The following is a 20,473-nucleotide window of genomic DNA, read 5'->3' as shown; positions in this document are numbered from 1 at the left end:
CTAGTTACATGACCTGCCCACCTAAGCCTCCTAGACTTGACGACCCTAACAATGTTGGGTGAACTGTATAAACTATGTAGTTCCTCGTTAAGGAGTTTCCGCCATTCCCTATTCCTGTTCCTCTTGGGTCCGAATATTCGTCTCAGGATCTTGTTCTCAAATACTTTCAGTCTATGTTCTTCCCTCGGAGTAAGCGACCATGTTTCGCAACCATACAGAACAACAGCCATGATTATCGTTTTGTATATTTTAAGCTTCAAATTTCTCGACAGAATTCGCGACGACAAGAGATTTTGAACCGAATAGTAACACGAATTCCCTGCTTTTAGTCGACATTTAATTTCTTCGTGAATATGAGTTTTGTCTGTTAATATTGATCCTAGATATTTGAAAGTATCCACTTTATCAAAAGCATTATTATTTAATACTTTAACGCATCCACAATTTGCCGTATTACGGTCCCGACGCACTTCCATGTATTTAGTTTTCTCTGCATTTACTTCTAAACCCATGTTCCTGCTAGAGTTTAATAAGATCTCTGCATTTCTTTCTATTGTTCTCCTATCATCCCCTATTAAATTTACATCATCAGAATATGCCATAACCTAGTGAATACCGTTCAACTCTAGACCCTGGTTGCTATCTTTGATTTTCCTTATAGCGTATTCCAGATAAAAAGTTAAATAATAATGGCGACAACGCATCTCCTTGTTTCAGGCCATTTTCGACATGAAAGCTCGTGGACAAAAATTTTCCTACCCGGACTTTACTTTGGGATTCATTTAAACATATCTTAATTAATCTAATTAGCTTTTCCGGTATTCCAAGTTTTGTAAGAACGATGTATAATGTTTCTCTCAACCGAGCCGTACGCCTTTCTAAAATTATAAATACACTATGTGATCAAAAGTATCCGGACACCTGGCTGAAAATGACTTACAAGTTCGTGGTGCCCTCCATCGGTACTGCTGGAATTCAATATGGTGTTGGCCCACCCTTAGCCTTGATGACAGCTTCCACTCTCGCAAGCATACTTTCAATCAGGTGCTGGAAGGTTTCTTGGGGAATGGCAGCTCATTCTTCACGGAGTGCTGAACTGAGGAGAGGTATCTATGTAGGTCGGTTAGGCCTGGCACGAAGTCGACGTTCCAAAACATCCCAAAGGTGTTCTATAGATTTTAAGTCAGGACTCTGTGCGGGCCAGGCTATTACAGGGATGTTATGGTCGTGTAACCACCCCGCCACAGGCCGTGCAGTATGAACAGGTGCTCGATCGTGTTGAAAGATGCAATCGCCATCCCCGAACTGCTCTTCAACAATGGGAAGCAAGAAGGTGCTTAAAACATCAATGTAGGGCTGCGCTGTGAGAGTCCCACGCAAAACAACAAGGGGTGCAAGTCCCCTCCAAGAAAAACACGATCAATACCATAACACCATCACCTCCGAATTTTACTGTTGGCACTACACACGCTGACAGATGACGTTCACCGGGCATTCGCCATACCCACACACTGCCATCGGATCGCCATATTGTGTGCCGTGATTCGTCACTCCACACAACGTTTTCCCACTGTTCAATCGTCCAATGTGTATACTCCTTACACCAAGCAAGGCGTCGTTTGTGATGTGTGGCTTATGAGCAGCTGCTCGACCATGAAATTCAAAGTGTTCTCACCTCATGCCTAATTGTCATAGTACTTGGAGTGGATCCTGATGCAGTTTGGAATTCCTGTGTGGTGATCTGGATAGATATCTGCCTATTACACTTTAGGACCCTCTTCAACTGTCGGCGGTCTTTGTCAGTCAACAGACGAGGTTGGCCTGTACGCTTTTGTGCTGTACATGTCCCTTCACGTTTCTACTTCACTATCACATCAGACACAGTGGACCTAGGGATGTTTAGGAGTGTGGAAATCTCGCGTACAGACTTCTGACACAAGTGACACCCAATCACCTGATCACGTTCGAAGTCCGTGAGTTCCGCGGAGCGCCCCATTTTGCTTTCTCACGATGTCTAATAACTACTGAGGGCACTGATAATGAGTACCTGGCAGTAGGTGGCAGCACAATGCACCTACTATGAAAAACGTATGTTTTGGGGGGAGTCCGGATACTTTTAATTGCATAGTGTATGTCTACATTACGTAGTTTTATTGGCAGAAATCATACTCTTATACTATTACTTTAAAGAAAAATTCAATATTCTTTATTATACAAAATTTTAATTCACTATTTTTTTTTAAGTACAAAGTAACGCAGGTATGTACTCACATATGACGCATTTGTGCATTTCTAAAGAAAGGAAAGTAGGAAGAAGGTGAAGTGTAGCTCGCAGTTTCTCATAGCAACAACCCAATCCACAAGAAATTTCAAGAGAGAGAGAGAGAAAACAATTCCAATATTATAAGAGTGCTTTCTCACTTAACCCCAGGTGTCTATTCTTGACAGAAACGTGCGAATTACAAAACAGCGCAGGAAGCTTCATCGATTAAAACTTGTAAAAAGTCAAAAACACACTTTTAAAGCATCAAGGAAAGAAAAGCGGATATCGAGATTCGTTTGAGAGCATACCACATTTGAGGAGATGTGATACTCTCATAAAACACAGCCAAGATCCTAGTTAAGGAGCAAGAAATAATTTCGCGCTGTGCGCGGTTCCGTCACGGAAGACGACTTTATTCCACGGCTCCGGAATTTTACCATTGATTTTCTTTCTCAAACTTTCGTCAAAGACGAGAAATTTCACCTCAAAACCAGTGTTGTTAACCCATATGTCTCAAGTGTGCCACCACAAATTCGAGAAGCACAAACTCACGTTTAACTAGAAGCATTGTATTGCATTAAGTTTTTCGTTCTGGATAAGATGAATAGGAACTGAGTTGTTATTAATACGTTTAAAAAAACTTGCGGACATATCGTCAGTTGACAAGAATGCTGATAAAGTTCTTCATGTATTTTCTTTTTTCTTTTGAACTATTCTATAATACAAGCATGGTACGTCTCATAGAATAATTAAGACCATTTGTCCATCCATTGACAGGAATCAAGAGCAAAAACGGAGACATCGAGAAATACTTTGTTTTTAGCGTAGATAGTAAAGGAAAGTTTAAATAAAGAACAGTACACGAAGTAACCCACTTTCAATGTTTAAAAACGTCTATTGTGATATTCTATCCACGAGGCTATAAATCTGCAACAACAAAATAATAAAACCAGAAAGCAATAATACCGATACTACCTGAGATAACACTGAATAAATCTTTCATCTATTCACAGGCAGTAGCCTATTTATGCAATTTTTACATTTAGAAGGCATACGTCACTTCTGGTCAACAAGTAATATGCCAAAATCAAATTCAATATCAAGGTTTAGAGCAAACACGAACGCAGCATAGATGGACCTAAACACTTAAATAAATAAATAGCTCTATAGCCTATGGAACCAGGAGGATCTATGCCGCGTTCACAAAAGTTCTTCACTGATTTCTGTTAGGCAACTGGATCCAGTTTCTCATTTGTATTTCTATTTCTGCGAGATCCACCTTAATATTGTCCTCCCATCTGCGCCTAGGTCTTCCTAATGGTCGTTTTCCGACTAGTATCCGGTTAAAACTTTGAAAGCGTTCATACTTTCATTTTGGCAACATAGTCTGCCCACCTAAACCTTCTAGACTTGATTATGCTAGCAACGTTTGGTAAATGGTATAAATTATGCAGGTCCTCGTTACAAACCTTCCACCATTCCCCATTCCCGTTCCTCTTGGGTCTGAATATTTGTATCAGGATTTTACTCCCAAACACTTTCAGTTTACATTATTCCCTTAGACTACGCTCCATGTACGCGCGTGTAGGGTACGCAACTACACAGCACAATAGGCATGATTATCTTTTTATATATTTTAAGTTTTAAATTCCTCGACAGGGTTCGCGAGAACAAAAGATTCTAAATCGAATAATAGCACGAAATCCCAGCTTTCATTCGACATTTAACTTCTTCGTCAATAAAGTTTTGGTTTCTTAACATTGATCCTAGATATTTGAAAGTATCCGCTTTGTCGAAAGTATTATTTGGTATTTTTGCATCCATAATTTGCAAAATTACGATTCCAACGAACTTCAATGGTTTTTTTTTTTTTTTTTAATCTAATTCCTAAAAACCTATGTCCCTGCAAGCATTTGAACAAAACCTCTACTTTTCTTTCTATTGTTCTCCTATAATCCCCTATTATAATTATATCATCAGCATTCGCCAAAACCTGGTGAATAATTCAACTCTAGGCCCTGGTTGCTATCTTTGATTTTCCTTATAGCGTACCCCAAGACAAAGTTGAATAATAATGGCGACAATGCAGCTTGTTTTACGCCATTCTCGACGTGCGAGCTCGTGGACAAAAATATTCCTACTCGTCCTTTACTCTACAATTCATTTGAACATATCTTAACTAATCTAATTAGCTTTTTCAGTATTCCAAATTCTGTAAGAATGTTTTACATTTTTTTTTCTTTTCTAACCAGGTTATAGGCCTTTCTAAAAGCAATAAATAATTGACGTACCGGAATACGGTATTCTATTTCTTTTTGAATGCTTGTCAAATAGTAAATATCTGGTCGATAGTTAATCGATTTCGGCTAAATCTGCACTGAAAATCTCCAATAATTTATCTGCGATCTGTAATAACTATCATCTTGCTAATAGAATATTTGAGAGGATTTTACAGGATGCTGACAGAAGAGAAATACTTCGATAATTATTACAATCAGTTTTGTGGCCTTTTCTCTGAATTGGAACAATGATTGATTCCACTCTTGTGGCAACTCCTCCAGGTAAGGGTAGTGAGTTTGTGTAACTTGTTCCACACCTTTTCCCTCTAGCTAAAATTGACTCAGCCGAAATTTCGTCTACATCTGGAGATCTGCGTTTCTTCAATTTATTTATAGCGATTTCTACTTCTGTTCGGTTAGGCTCTGAAATATATAGCTCTGCTGCGTGCATTTCACTTTCTCCATGATTATTATTTTATTTTATTATTTTTTTACGTGTTAAGTAAATCGTCAAAGATATTTTTCCACCTATTCAAGAAGCCACCTGTATCAGTAAGAATTGTTCCGTTGGCTTTCTTTAATATATAAGCTCGAGGCTGATCGACTTTCTTAAATTCGTTGATCCTCTTATACATGTTCCGAATGTTCTTGTTTTATTTTATTTTTTTTATTTTTTCATTATTATCTTCAGATTCATTAATTTTAGCTTTCAAAAGATCGCGTTTCTTTGTTCCAAAAGTTTATATAGTTCGTACTTATTAGTTCTATAGTTCGTATTTTGTAGCTAGTGCAGTTTTGCCTGTTATCTTTTTTCTGCTAGTTAAGTACACTCCTGGTTCCTATGTATTTCCACGTGTCCCAATTTTCCTTCTGCTGAAATTTTAATGCTCTCCCTAATTTCAACCAAAGTTTCGTCAACACTAGTGTATTCCGAACCTTCTAAAACCGAGAACTGATTCGACACTTCAATCTGACGTTCCACTATCCCTGGCTCTCCTCTAATTTCTTTAAGTTAAACATCTCCCTTTTCAGATGTTGAATATTTCCTTTATTCAACGATAATTTCTCTCTTATTATCGCTGCTACCAGTTAGTAATCAGCGTCACAGTCAGCTTCTCTGAACGACAGAACATCAATTATGCTACACTGTCTTCTTCTATCTACTAAACTGTGATCAATTTGATTGTGTGTTTTTTCCATCTGAGGTGCCTGTGGGAATTTTGTACTCTTCACGATAGTGTTTTCGCATGGTGCAAAGTTCACAGGTCTATCGTTGTTGTCATTACTCCCCTTGTGCAGACTTGAATTCCCTATAATTGGTTTGAAAATATCCTTTCGTCCTACCTTCCCATTGAAGTCTCCTAACAAAATTTTCATATGGTATTGCGGGAATTGATCAAATACGCGTTCTACTTCTTTGTAAAAACTGTCTTTTATATCGTCATCTTTATCTTTTGTTGGTACATGTACAGGTTGGCCCGGAAGTGGGCGTACCCCCTTTAGCTTCAACACTATAGCATTAGCTACGGTAGAATGTCTGTACACAGTTACCTTGAAGTCTTAAAAGTCCTAGATATCGGTATGATCAACATCCATGTAAGTTTTCAATTTTACGCATTAGGTGTACGCTGGACCACCCTATACATTTAAAACAACAATATCACAATACTAATTCTTAAGAATAATAAAAGGAAGTCTATTATTAACAAATTCAACTCGTTTAACTGCTGATATTATTCATTTCGGAACAAAGCCCTGTTTCTAGTTGGTGATTTTTATTCCGTTCTCCGTAAAAGAACGTAAAATTTTTGGTTTTCACTCCCTTTCCCTGAACTCCTACTACGTCCATCCTATAGTTTTCTAACTCACTCGTTACGGATTTTATCGTAATTGGCTTGTGGAATAATAATAACAGTTAAAGAGATGCTATTTTCACATTAGAAGAAAATCATATTTGAGTGACGTTTGGATTTCTTAGTTCGTTTTCGGCACAGTCACAGTTTGCTTAGCCCTATGGGGCTATATGTTAGAATTTTGTGGGGTACTCGTCAAATTGTAATACAACTTTTCCTCCTTCATTGTGTTTAGAAACGATATGTATGTCAACAGAATTTTCAAAAAGGAAAACATGTGTCAGCAAAACGCATTTCAATGAATACTTTAAAAGAGTGGTTCTCAAACTTTCCGATCACGCGGACCTCCTGTTCATTCGGAAATTGATCTGTGGACCCCCTAGCAATGCTATCTGAAATTTCGCATCGTATTAAAAGTATACGAATTAGAATTAGCACTGTCAACAAAAAGATCAAGAAAAATAATGCAATAAGTAATGTATTCTAAAGATACACGATAGTTTCCTAGTTAACGAAATTTCAATTCAAAATACAGTAACTTTCAAGATTGATTTTTTAAAAAGGAAATCCACTTGGAAAAACAATGTTCTCAAATGTGGTCACTAATGGAAGGAAGGAAATTCTTTGTTTTCCATAATTGCATTGAAATCTGGAATAAGTTTTGTTATCATCAATCTTAGATCCGATTCCACACTAAGACGATTTCGCTTTAAGGTTTTAGCACTGCGAAGAACACAAAAGGTACTCACATAAGTAAGTGGCAGGGAAAAGCATCAAATGTTGCAATTCCTTTTTAGACAACTCTTCATACTCACAGCGCACACGCAACTAAAAGCTACAAAGTTCATTTGCTCTGAAAACGTTTTTCTATGAATTATTGCAATAGCTGTTCTTGTTCTGTTTTAAGAGAGATTCACACCTTGTAGGTCATGGATTTCTACATTAGTGAAAAAATTTTCAATCCATTACCTGGTTGTGGGACAGAGAAATATTCTCGAAAACTTGCAGCTAACGCTTTGAAGTGTCCTACAACTGTTTTGTGCATTTCAGCAGAGTTTTTCACCTGAAGAATCAATGAAATCCTTGAGCACTGGAAATAATGAATAGTTATTGTTTTGTACTTGTACTGCCTACAGCTGAAGATTTTTGATCTTAAACCCATTTCAATTTTTAGGCGTCGCGAACCCCCTGGCTAGGCCCCGCGGTCCCTACTTGGAGAACAACTGGTTTAAAAAAAAAACGGAAGTAGCACTTACATCGCATCGGGTGTAAAGAAGGGAAGATATGGTACGTTAATTCACGACCTCATTTTCAGATATTTCAATGAAGCCAATCAGAACTTTAGTTCGAAGCACAGAGAAACTTAAGTTTAAGTGAAACTACAACGGATTCCCCAACGGCATAAAATCATGATGGCATCGCTGAATCAGATTACATGTATTTCCACAACAACACTGTACACTTTACAAGTTCTGCGCTTCGACACAGGATAATATCAGTTTTATTACATAAAACTGTAAAGGGAAGAACATAGCGTGTGTACTTAAAATCATTATGTTGGCTAATAATTACGTTTACATTGCGGAAAACTTACCAATAGGCTAAAAGTTGTAATCAATTACAGGACAAATTAACAGTAACTAATTTATTTTCGATTAATTCTTTTGAATACCAAGAAAAAAGATAATTCATCGTCTTCAAAAATGAAAAAGTGATTTAACTAAAACCTGACTTGCAGAATACTCATTCAGGAAAGGGATCTCGAGTTTTTTGTCAACACATAAACAATATAAAAATAACAGTTCACATTTTTAATTTATGGAAATGTCTACATTCGAAAAGAAAGAGAAAAGGTTTCTTTTCCAAACACAAAATTCAGGAATTGTATTCTGAATAACTAATCAAATAACATTTCCAACAAATTGTATGAAGTTGGACGTTATATGACATTCTTCTGAAAATCTTATTTTAAAAACGTTCGCAAAATTTAAAAATAAATAATTAAGCGTGTAATTTTGATAAAAAGATATGCCAAAATATTGCCAGCAGCACGCAGAAAAATGTTACTTGATTTGTGACTCTCAAAGAAAACTAATTGAGTTGTGTGATCAGACTCTTGCTTGTCCATGTTTTAATGTAAATAGAGAAAAATTGTAAACTCAAAGTTACATAATTAATACAATATTTAAACATAGAAACAGTGTTCTATCTAAAATGTTAGGGATTTTTAGAGTAACAAAAACTCCTCTACAATCCTAAACATATTCTCGAACCGAATCAATAGGAATCGTATCCAAAGTTAAGAAATGAACAGTTCCTTTCAATCAGCCAAGTTATTTTGCACTTACTTATAACAACATAACTAATTTAGAGTAACTAAAATAGACCGAGAAGTGTCTTATCTTGGTTCTTAAGCAAGACGCTAAAAATGTACTCCAAAGTTGTAAACAGGGTAATTACGTAAAATACTGTACTAAATTACAACTAAATGAAATAATGTGCATATTAAATTAAAAACCATCAGACAATGAGGAAATTAATAAGCATATCTTCTTTCCAGGGAAACCACAATATGATGGCGGCTCGCAGCGTCGTCGGTACTGGCCCCTGGGGATCCGGCGGCGAGTCGATTGCAGAGGGACATCAGAGTACGCTCCCTGTGAACGGAGGACTGATCCAGAGTTCTCCAGCGTCTAGTATTGGCGGTTCTGAATCCTCCCATCAGTACTTCAGTGAATGAAACATACAAGTTCAACAATCGGTAACTAAAACGAACATTTTAAAGAATGAAAAGAACGCACTGTGAACAAGTGAAACAACCAATGTATCTATAGATACACTTTTCATCATATCCTAATATCGTCATACCTGATATAACATATGTGTTCGTCAACGCTCTTATCAACGACGCTTCATATTCCTACATATTTTAAAATTTAAAATATGGCCTGTTCTTCCACAGTATTACTATTTTAACGGGTTTGGAATAGCTATACCTACGCAAAATACAAAATCAAACAGCTATTCCTATTGTGCGGGTAGGTTTTAAGCCAGTCAATAAAAGTGATGGAATTTTTTTAATAAATGTAACAGCAGAGAAACTACCTGCTTCTCTATTCCCATTTACTGCATTGGTGATTTCTTTTGGCTTCAGTTAAATGTGAACATAATATTTTATGTAGGTGTTTGCTGTGATTTATTCATGTCTTAATTAAGAAATTAGTATTTCAAGAGGTTAGACTCCAAAGCAACAGTATCAATGTTTACTTATTCTAAATATCATTCATTGTATTGTTTCAGTGTTGTTTCTCAAATTAGTTGACACTTATAAGTACACTTGATTTTCCTTAAATGAACATACTAAATGTAAGCAATGTTTCTCTAACTTTTATGAATGGCTTAGTACCGCAAAAGAACCGAATTAGTGCTCACGATCTAGATAAAGCAGTCCTTTGCAATTCGCTGGGGAAATCTGTTGATACACTATTTCTACAAGAAGCCCACTGTGCAAATTAATAAAATATTGCATATGAGTATTTACTTCTATAGCTCGGAAGTTCTTTATAAATGTCACGAGTATTATTTTATAGATATTAAAATAAGTCAATAATACAAATGTACTAGAATGTACTGAATACTTATAAGTATTAACACCTTGGGAATTTAAATCAATTATTAATAATTAGCTTTACCGTCAATCGAATCTAAAAACGCACACGATGGGACGTAAGGATCCTGCTACCAGGAAGACGAATTTTTGTATCATAAGGACGAACAGCACAACCCACCAAACAAGCGAATTGCAATGGCCTACTGTTCCTATATACAAATTTATGTCAGTGTGCAAATGTGAATTGCATGCATGCAATGAGACGCTGTAACATACCATTGTGAAATATCTGTAGGTCCATGGCAACTTGGTATATTTTTACTCTATGAAGGGAAATCTCACGCATTGGCTTATACTACAGATACTTAATACGAGTTTGCGAAAGAGTGCAAACCATGTCCTTCTTAAAATCAGCACACACTGAACATTCCCGCAACAATTACACATACTTTAATTCAAATTGTTTCTTTATTTATAAATCGCTTCTATATTACAACTATTAAATCTTCGGAAGAATATACAGACCTATCATTGGATTTTCATTACCTAGGACTTTATGAATAGATTCGTGACATTTCTATGTTAAATGAATAACAAATATTATATTTCACTGTGAGTCTCAGTAAACATGATTAAATTTATTAGCAATGAATAATTATATAGTTTCTCAATTTCAACATCTCTCATCACAGATGGTGGGATAGTCTTCATTATTACTGATATATTTCTCTTCTTTCAGAACTATTCAACAAAATATAATACCATTTATACTGGAATATTGTGCGCAATAACTGCGATTTTAGTATCTAAAAACTGCTAATAACATAAAGACCTATTCAACTTATAATGTATTTTATGACACGTTAACAATGAATTTATTGTTTCAAAAAATAACCGCCCAATAGGAAACTAGGTATAATTTACGAAAAGGAATATAATTACGAACAATATAAGCATAAAATACTGTATATTTCTGGACTTTTAATAGACGAATATCTGATGTTCGAAAACATCTACATGTGTTAGATAAGACCAACACACATTCAATCTTGAATAACCTCGCTCGCAATTTAATTCCTTAGTGCTCCACAAGGAAATAATACTAAGACTGAATTGGCATCTTTTTGTCTCCAAGTGCAATGGCTCACTGACCACCGGAATAACACGGACATGTAAATTTTTACCAATCATTATGCAATTAATATTTAAAAAAAGGAAAAGAAAATAGCAAAGAAAAAAATGAAGACTGAATAATTTCAGTGCCGTCTTACTACACAAGAAACATATCCCACTATATTTCCTTTAATTCGACCGCTCTCCACTACAATTAATCTCATTTCTCTCCTACTCTGCAGTTTCATCCTTGTGTCTGTCGTTTCACTTTATCTGTTTGTCAATTCCCTAGTCTTGGTTGTCTTATGGTTTCCTTCTTCCCAAATAAATCTATATCAATCTACTATTACATGTAATTAAAAGACTTCCATTTAGTCTTAACTGCTGTGGAAGGTCCTAGACTATACTTTTCATCATGAGTTTCGGAACAATTTACATGGATCTCAGTAATTAATACTCTTTTTACAACAGTCTCTGAAATTTTCAGAAGTTCCATTCAGTATATATGGTCTGAACAAGCGATGCCAGAAGAATGTGTATATCACAAACACTGTTCCTGGTGTAATTGTCACTATGAGTTTGCCTAATTGTATTCATTGAGAGCTTCTACAAAATTATTTATGTGAGTGCGACGGAACGATGTTTGGGTGAAAAGCAATTGTTATTTTCTGAAAATCTACTAGTTCTACTATATACTGAAATAGTGTGACGTCACGTCCTTCTCGTTGCCATGGTAATCGCCATTTTATTTTCTAAACAACAAGTAGAATAAATACCTAAAGGACCTACATGCAAAACGAAAACAGTGATGAAATATTTCGGAACTGCAAGCATTAGGGCGAAAGAAATACTTATGTTTCTTTTTAAGTATTTCTAATCAATGAAACTGAATAAAAGATAGAAAAGGTAATTAGAAAGGAAACATGTTAAATACTGTTACGTGTATGACAAGCATTGAAACTCAAATCCGCGAGTTCACATATCTTGTGAATTTTTTTCTCTGATATCGTATATTTTGAGAATTTCAATATTTTCAGGTTAAATTAAACCTTAAAGTGAACTCAACTTGTTCATAATCAGATATTAACATTAAATAAGTCCGGCAAATTTTTGATTCACTAATTTGATTATCATAGATATACTACTGCAAATTTAAACAGGATTATTGTTTAACAATTGTTTAAAATATATAGTGAACCATTCATAATTAGGTGTGTAATTATTGTACGTCTCCTAATTTATAAGTTGATAGAGAATATAAGAAAACATGTTACCTATATCCACTGATAGTGTGGATTAAATATTTCTAAAGGCTAGCTTAGAAGTGTAACTGCCACAATAGAATTAACATTAGTCTAAAAGTTTTTTTTTTTTTTCTTTTTAAAAAATCATATATTTTTACAGCTTTCTCTGTGCCGACAATTTGTCAATCTACACGTTAGGGAGTTTATATTGCGTATAATTGCTTCTTATGGTGGATTACATGATAATTGTGCTTATATTAACTATTCGATTTCTACCTTGTTACTTAGGGATGTGAATCTTTTAGAAATAAGCTCTTTAACTCCATTAACTTCACCCGTTTGTATAGAAAAAACATAGCGATCACCATGGTAACGAAAGGAAATGACAGCATCACTATTCCAGTCTATTAGATATTTTATTTCTCTATATTTCACTAAAAATCTGAAAAACTAGTTCCTCTTCAACTTAATGCTTGTTTATCTATCGAAGAAAGAAAGAAAGAAAAAAAGTATCTCCCAATTTCTTAACTTCCAATCTGACTTCAATTTTTGTCCAATGATAAATCAACGTGTGACATAACACTTTGACTAACATTGACACATGAGGTAACAATGACATTTTTTTGCATTTTATTAAATTATTAGTCAATGGCTGCCCCTTGCTCCCCACTTTATCCATTTGCACTCACAATAAATCTTTTGTTCAGTAGGATTCCAACTTCATAATGAATTAAACCCGACACGCGGTACACTAATATGTCACACGGATAATAAGTATACTAGTTATTTTCAAATATTAGCGTAGGATGAATGCAATAGCGTATTTACGTATTAGTACTGTACATACATTTACATTGCTCGAAAGTTACACAACTTTAAATGCTTACTTTCAGTACAGAAAGATACAGCTTTCGGATCTTTTCACGATACTTCATTATTGATAAAATATGTCAAATTATCTACAGAGGACTTCATTTATTTAATACAGACTTTCTTTCATGATCTACTTTTATTTACAAGTGTCTATTTGGTGCTGCTGAAATTCTACATGACTACACGGCTTATATACACAAATATGTTTATACTAGCTACTATAAAAATTATTCTACGATCGACACGAGATTAAAATTAACGAGTACCTCTTACTTGTATTCATTCAACGTCAGAGCTGAATTCCTTCACATTCCTCTCACTAGCAAAAACTGAAAACTCTTCGAACTTCGATAAAGTGATTAAGGTTTCAAATGCCGATGAACAATTCCCGCAGATCTTTTAACAAACTTCATCAATGCGTCGTAGGTTCACAAGAACAAACGACAAATTATGTTTAGAAAGCTATTGACTGAAAAGATCATTCGGTATGTTTTCGTGAGGCATTTAATTTGATTAACGAAAATTTAATTGAATCTTAACAAGATGTAATGTTCTTTTTACGGCGAGACAACAAACTTTTCCTTGCTGCCTGCTGCACATACAAATGACTTCTAATGAATTTGTCCTTTGAGGCTTTTCAGACACTACATTATATACAGAAAAAATTAAGAAAGAAAAAAAACGTGTTCACTGGGTTTAGCAGCCAATATATGAACATGATACGACCAATTACCACATATATGCATACTGCTAAAAAAAATATAAATGAAAATTTATTTTTTTAAGCAGTGGCGTACGCAGAATTTCATCAAGGGGACAGGTTCAAGTTGCCACGTCCATATGGTTTTAGGATTGTTGTGTACATAATCTGGCATATACTGTATTTTACGGACTATAAGACGCACCTTAAATTTTAAGTGATTTTTTTTTTTTTTTTAAAAAATACAATAACATTTTTCCAGTTTTTCGCAGAGTTTATGGTCGTATATTCTAGTCTGTGGTTCTGGGTTTGTGATGGCGGCGCGAAAGGTAGACAGTGTTAGTAAGCTTGTGTATCCCCGCAACTCATGTTCTTCGCATCGGTGCACTGCTGCTGCCAGTTGAATCCAATATTGTCAGATAGAGATAGGTTTCCCGTGGCACTGAACATTTTTATAATTATTTTGAGTATAAGACGCACCTGAATTTTGGAGGTAATTTTTCATAATATCTTTTATCAGCAGTATCCCCCATTTTAAACATCTTTTCATTCCATTGTCACCAACTGCCGATTTAAAACGAAAAACAAAACCTTCACATCCCAATTTAAAGGTGTTACATTAAGCACTTTGAGGCATATACTGAATACATCGAAAATGACCTAAAATACACGGGTGAGGTAACACTAATGTGTAGGTGTCACTTACGCCAAATTTATTAGTTTTTATGCAGAAAAGAAAATAATAAAGAAAAACTTACCCTAGTTTGTCAGATGAAAGAATAACACATTTTAAATACTAGGTCAAATATCTCGGATTTTCAAATTTGGCTTATGTCGATTTGTCACAAAGGCGAAGTTATGTTCCAGAATATAATTAAAAGGAAAATGTTGTGTATTTTTATTTTGTACTTAGCAAGAAATGTTTCATAAAGTAATTTTACAGATAAAATTATATATTGCTGGTAAGCTATAATAAAAAAATAAAAATAAAAAAATAAATTATAAAAATATTACCAAAAAGTACATAAATGTAGAACGGTGTTCAAGAAGTTTAATCGTACACTTTGTATAATCAGAAAGGATGACAATGACATACAATGACGAACCACATGCTAGTAGGTTAGGCAGTTAAGCACAAGAAAACAAAAACTCATCTTTGCAGCCAACTCCATGCTCCCAATTCCAGACCAGGTTGCAAGTCAACTCCAAAATTTTAAATGCTAAAAAAAGCAAAGTGAACAAAATCGTGTTAAAAGAAATACGTTGATGTATCTGAGACGTTGGAAAGTCATGTTAAAGGGCATATGTTGATGTATCAGCAACGTTCCTAAGTTTTCACATATTCAGAATTATAGCTTAAACTCGAAAGTTCGAAAAGGTTATTTAAAAAAAAAAATCACGCTTAAGATCTAGAAAGGATCATTAATATATTAGGGATCGCCCAATCCAGAAAATTTTAGCTTTCCCTATATATACCTACGTGTATATTTTATATATACGTATAAAGGTGCCCGTACGCTGGACCTCAGGTTCATAATGGTCTAAAAATCACAATCCTTTCAGGTAATATTATTATTATTATTATTATTATTATTATTATTATTATTAATAATAATAATAATAATAATAATAATAATAATAATAATAATAATAATAATAATGTCCAGTAGCATATCACCACAGTCTTGTAACTAAAAATTCTTACGTGGGCTACATATGCTATAAAATGTCTGATTCTTACATATTAACAATAAACGTAATGATAATCATAATTTCTTAATGATTTGTTTCCTGCTTTTGTCTCTTTCTGTAAACAGGAGAAAGTAAGCTGCTATGGTTTGTTTTGAAAAGCCATCAATATTTCCCCAAATACTGAATATTAATAAGAACACATATACAGTACATTGCTCATATAATGTTATTCAGAATACTAATCATGCTACCAAAATGTTTTACAAACGTCTACTAACTTAATGGATAAACTACGCAAAAAAAAAAAAAAAAAATCTAGGGCTTTTTCACTTAATACTCTTCCAAACAATGAATGCAAACAATTAATTAGATACATTAAAATAGGAACTGAGCAAAGGCTCCTCTACGGAGAAAGTACAGAGGTGGAGTCCCAACAGAATTTTTGCATTGGCTTTCAGTTTAATCGAACTTCGACATATAAATTTGTTGGGATTATTTCATTGTGGGAGTTCAGTGTTTTCAGAAAAAAAAAAAAACTTGTCGGTTCAGAGTCTTTATGGTTTATATTACCGTGCGAAAAAGGGATGAAAGAAAAGATGGAGGCGCGAGTACGTGCCAGCGAGCGAAAGATAGAAGGTCCCAAATATTTCTGGTCCTTGAATACAATTAATGGACTTCAAGAAGGAACAAAAATTCACAATTCTTTCTCTAGAGAGAAATACAGGAAACCAATAAAAACTTTGATTTTCAACAACGCTACATATTTACTATTTGGCATTTTCGAAGTTTCTCGACAACTCCTTGTTAAGACAGAAGAGGAAATATTCAGTTCTCACTAAAAAGATGCCAGTACGCCATACCGTAGCGTGCCGCTTGAATATTATATATATATATATATATATATATATATATATATATATATATATATATATATATATATATATAGAGAGAGAGAGAGAGAGAGAGAGAGAGAGAGAGAAAGAGAGAGAGAGCTTGTGTGTGTGTGTATTTCGTCAGTCTCCAATCGGAACTTTTGTGATAATACCTTTAACAATTCATACGATACAAGTACAACTATGGAACATAAAACTAACACACAAAATATTACCTTAAAACAGTTTTTTTTAAATTAACCATTCTACGTAAAAACTCTCACTGTAATAAGTTTTATTCCTACTTTGTCATATTTCATTTTTGTGTATTCTCTGTGAAGGTTCAGGAGTGCTTTATACGGGAAATCGGAGGAAAATTAGTTGATGTGTATATTTCGTAATGAAATTATAATCACATAGTTCTTGTATACGTGATATCTAATCGTTAAGTCTCAACTTATACCTCTATTCCAGCTCTTAATTACCAGTTTTGGTTTAACTTTTTTGAACCACTGGAGAAAGCAACCTGTAACCTTAGCTTAATGGCTGCACCTAGTTACATGGGCTGAAACGTGCCTTCGATCAGCACACTCCGAGACTTCTATGTAACGTATCTTAAGTCTATAATAATCAATATCAATACTTTTGACGAACAATGTTACTATTCTCTTAAATATATAATACAATCGTAACAAAAATGTATATACTTTGCTTCTTAACACAAAGTGAAACTTCTGTAGGTTGCATGGGGAAACGCTTCGTTAAAATTTCCACCTCACTGCCTTTTGATATTTCACCCACACCGTCCTCCAAATTTCAAAGTAAACAACGAAAAGCACAACGAGAACAGATATCGCCAGACTCGTATGCAACCCTTCTTTAGCATGTGCATTTTGGGTTGCATAAAAGTAGTTATTTGTATGTGTGTGTGTGAAAACAAGGAAAGATTAAATTACGACGGTAAGGGATGAGATGATTCTATGAGCTAGGTAGTATTTCACATTATCGTGTAATCAATGCCAGCACAACGAAAGCTTATGCTATGTGTTCACGGTACAATAAGCGATGTCTTCGTATGCTATACGATGATTAGCCGTTGAACAAACGTGTTGTCAACGTGCCAACGGCAACTTTTAACAATAAAGCTCGGAGAAAAAAAAAGATGCTTCGCAACTAAACATATTGTACAGTACATTCTTTTGCTTAGTTTCTCTAAGTTATTAACACCAGCCTTAAGCAAACTAATTTTGTAACCAAACAAGAGAGGGCAGATTTACCTCTAGATTTTCCATCATTGTTAATTGCAGGAGACATACTGAGTTTTCCTGCCATATATATATATATATATATATATATATATATATATATATATATATACAATATTTCACTACAACGACAGAACTATATGAAATAGATCAACGGTATCAAAGAAACTGAGTATTTAAATAAGCGGAATATTTGTCTCCAATAAATAATAAAAAAGATAGTATGAGCAACAATTACCAAACCTCCGAAGCGTACACAAATGAATGTCAGCAATGAGCTGCTTAACGTTTGATTGATTGATTAATTTATTCTGTTTTGTGTCCTTTCTAACAATACTATGAGGAACAGAACCTAATGTTAAAGGGCAACCAGAGTCACTACTCAATTTTTATCCGAGACATATTCCCACCCCTAACATGAAAATAATACACATCGAAGTGAGAGCCTTATCTATCAAGTTCCGAAAAATCTTCCAGTTATAGTTGACTATTTTTATTATTAATAAGCCCTATGCAACTCTAGGGTTATGAGAAATGTGATATCCAAAAAAACACCGGAACTTGGAAATCGGTGCAGTTTAAAGAGAGCATAGAACACTACGCAAGTTCATCTTGCACAGAGGCCATTCCACATTATGCCATAACCACTCCATGATAGGGAGAATTACATGATCTCAAAATCAGGTCCTGGCTTCACTTATGTTCGAGTTGACCATTCAAACTCTTTTGACTGTTTGATTTGATTTGATGCTTTCCATTGAATCTCAGGCAGTTCTTACTTTATTTCCACATTATTACATATTGTCGTTAAGTATAGAACTTTCCTTGACAGAATTTCGAAATAGAACTCAAACCAATGCACTCTTTCATCCACACGAATACATGTTGTGCATGACGGAAACTGCACTAACAGCATCATCAATAAAAGGGGAGCAAAGCCTAAAAGACTTATCTGCACTTACATTTAATATGAATCCTTCTGCACTTACATTTAATGTCTGGATGAATCCTTCTGCACACTCACATACTTTACTCGTACACAATTCTTGGACCACACCGTCTTGATAACTGTCAGAAAGTACTCTCTGTCTCCACACTTTTTCAATTTGCAAAACTGTTTTTCTTATTTCACTCAAGATCTCCAAACAAAGTTGACTTACACAAATACTTATACTTCGTCTAGTATTCTTCCTTCAGCAATAAGGAGAAAATATAAAAATATTTTTTATATAATCAATAATAAAAAGAACATATATTATCGTATTCTCACTTCAATCATACAGTGAATCACACGAACTACACACTGCTATCTATTAACAAATGAGACACCGTTTCTTTTCTCAAAGTTATTATACTTAGAATAGGGTCTCCCGAATCCCACTCCTTGCCTTTAAAAAAAAAAAAAAAAAAGTGTTGTAGTGATAAACAACTGGTCTGGAAAAAGCAACATTAACAAACGAAATCAAATTGCTGACAACAGAACGCTGGAGGGAAAATGATTTAAGATTGCTTCTCCACTAAGAACCATTTGCCAAAAAGAAATAAAAAAAGTCCAAATTCAATAACTTGTTGTTGCCGCATCTTTTTTTCTTTCTTTCTTCCTTTCTTAAGTTAAACCATATGGAATGTTCTTATTCTTTCAGCTCACGATCTGCCAAAATTGATTTCTAAAGGCGAATTCTTTTCCAGCAATTCGGTACATCAGAAACGCTGGCAATCGCACTTTAGTCCATGAAGAATTCTCTATATGTCGCTCTCGAAGAAAATATACTTTTAATATACAAACTAATTTTCAATATGATATGTAGATTTAACTTTTTCAAAAGTTGGTACCTTTCTAAGAGAGGATGATTTCAATTTAAAACTCTGGGCAATTTACATGTTCCACGCTGTAACTAAGATCATCATTTATTGCAATGATAACAGGGACGAACTGCGAATGTCTAAATGCCAATTAGTAATTGCAAATATGTAAGGAAACTTTAGACTGCCGGAAACAATAAACTTTAAACTATTCAAAGCAAATAAATTATATACGACGAATTCTAAACCTAAACCAGCATTTTCCAAGCACGAATACAATCCTTTGGTTATTCCAATTCCTACTCAAACTCACACTGATTATCTTTGTCAATACTAAGTCGAATGTTTACATGATTCACTAGAAAATGATCCTCTGCAAGAAAAAAAAAAATCTTTACCTGACAGTTATAATGAAACTGCCAATTTACATGTACGACTGCCATTAAACATGATCAAGTCAATCATGGTATATATACATTACAGCAAACTTTATAACAAACTTCGAGAATTTCCTTGCATAATTTAAGCAGCTTAAGTATTCTTCATATTAGTGACAGTCACTGTAATACGAGTACAAATATTAAGAGACACCAACTTAAAGAACAACAATCACTATCTTCGTCGTATCTTTATTTTAAAATCTAATATAATATTTACGATTATCATTCACACCAGACTGAAACCGCGACTTTAAACAGGGAGAGAGAGAACAAGAGAGAGGAAAGACATCAATTCTCATTTACAAACACAAGCAAGTTAAATTATTTACATAAATTCATAGCATTTTCATCAGCTAACTCTACATTTTTCATGCAAATTCAATCACCATGCCGGGACGTTGTGAGAAAATGCTTCGTGCATAGCAAGAAGAATACAACTAACTCAATTCCGAGCGCAAACACTTGT

The 20,473-nt window shown here is 34.4% G+C and overlaps 1 protein-coding gene across 3 annotated transcripts in view; it reads left to right on the top strand.

Moving 5' to 3' along the window:
- The window catches only part of LOC145686492 (uncharacterized), a 225,287-nt gene extending 208,753 nt beyond the window's left edge, over positions 1–16,534 (top strand). For 2 of the 3 annotated variants that reach the window (XM_081759863.1, XM_081759862.1), the window contains exon 4: positions 8,956–16,534. In XM_081759863.1, coding sequence (XP_081615989.1) covers positions 8,956–9,135 — 180 coding nt within the window. In that variant the 3' untranslated portion in view covers positions 9,136–16,534. The remainder of the gene's footprint in view (positions 1–8,955) is intronic. The other variant, XM_081759864.1, reaches the window with a different exon arrangement.
- The last annotated feature ends 3,939 nt before the right edge of the window (positions 16,535–20,473 follow it).

Source organism: Thermobia domestica, chromosome 5 (genome assembly GCF_964235325.1).
Source record: "Thermobia domestica chromosome 5, izTheDome1.hap1.1, whole genome shotgun sequence".
Classification (NCBI taxonomy): Eukaryota; Metazoa; Arthropoda; class Insecta; order Zygentoma; family Lepismatidae; genus Thermobia; species Thermobia domestica.
This window is presented reverse-complemented; position numbering and strand designations above follow the sequence as displayed.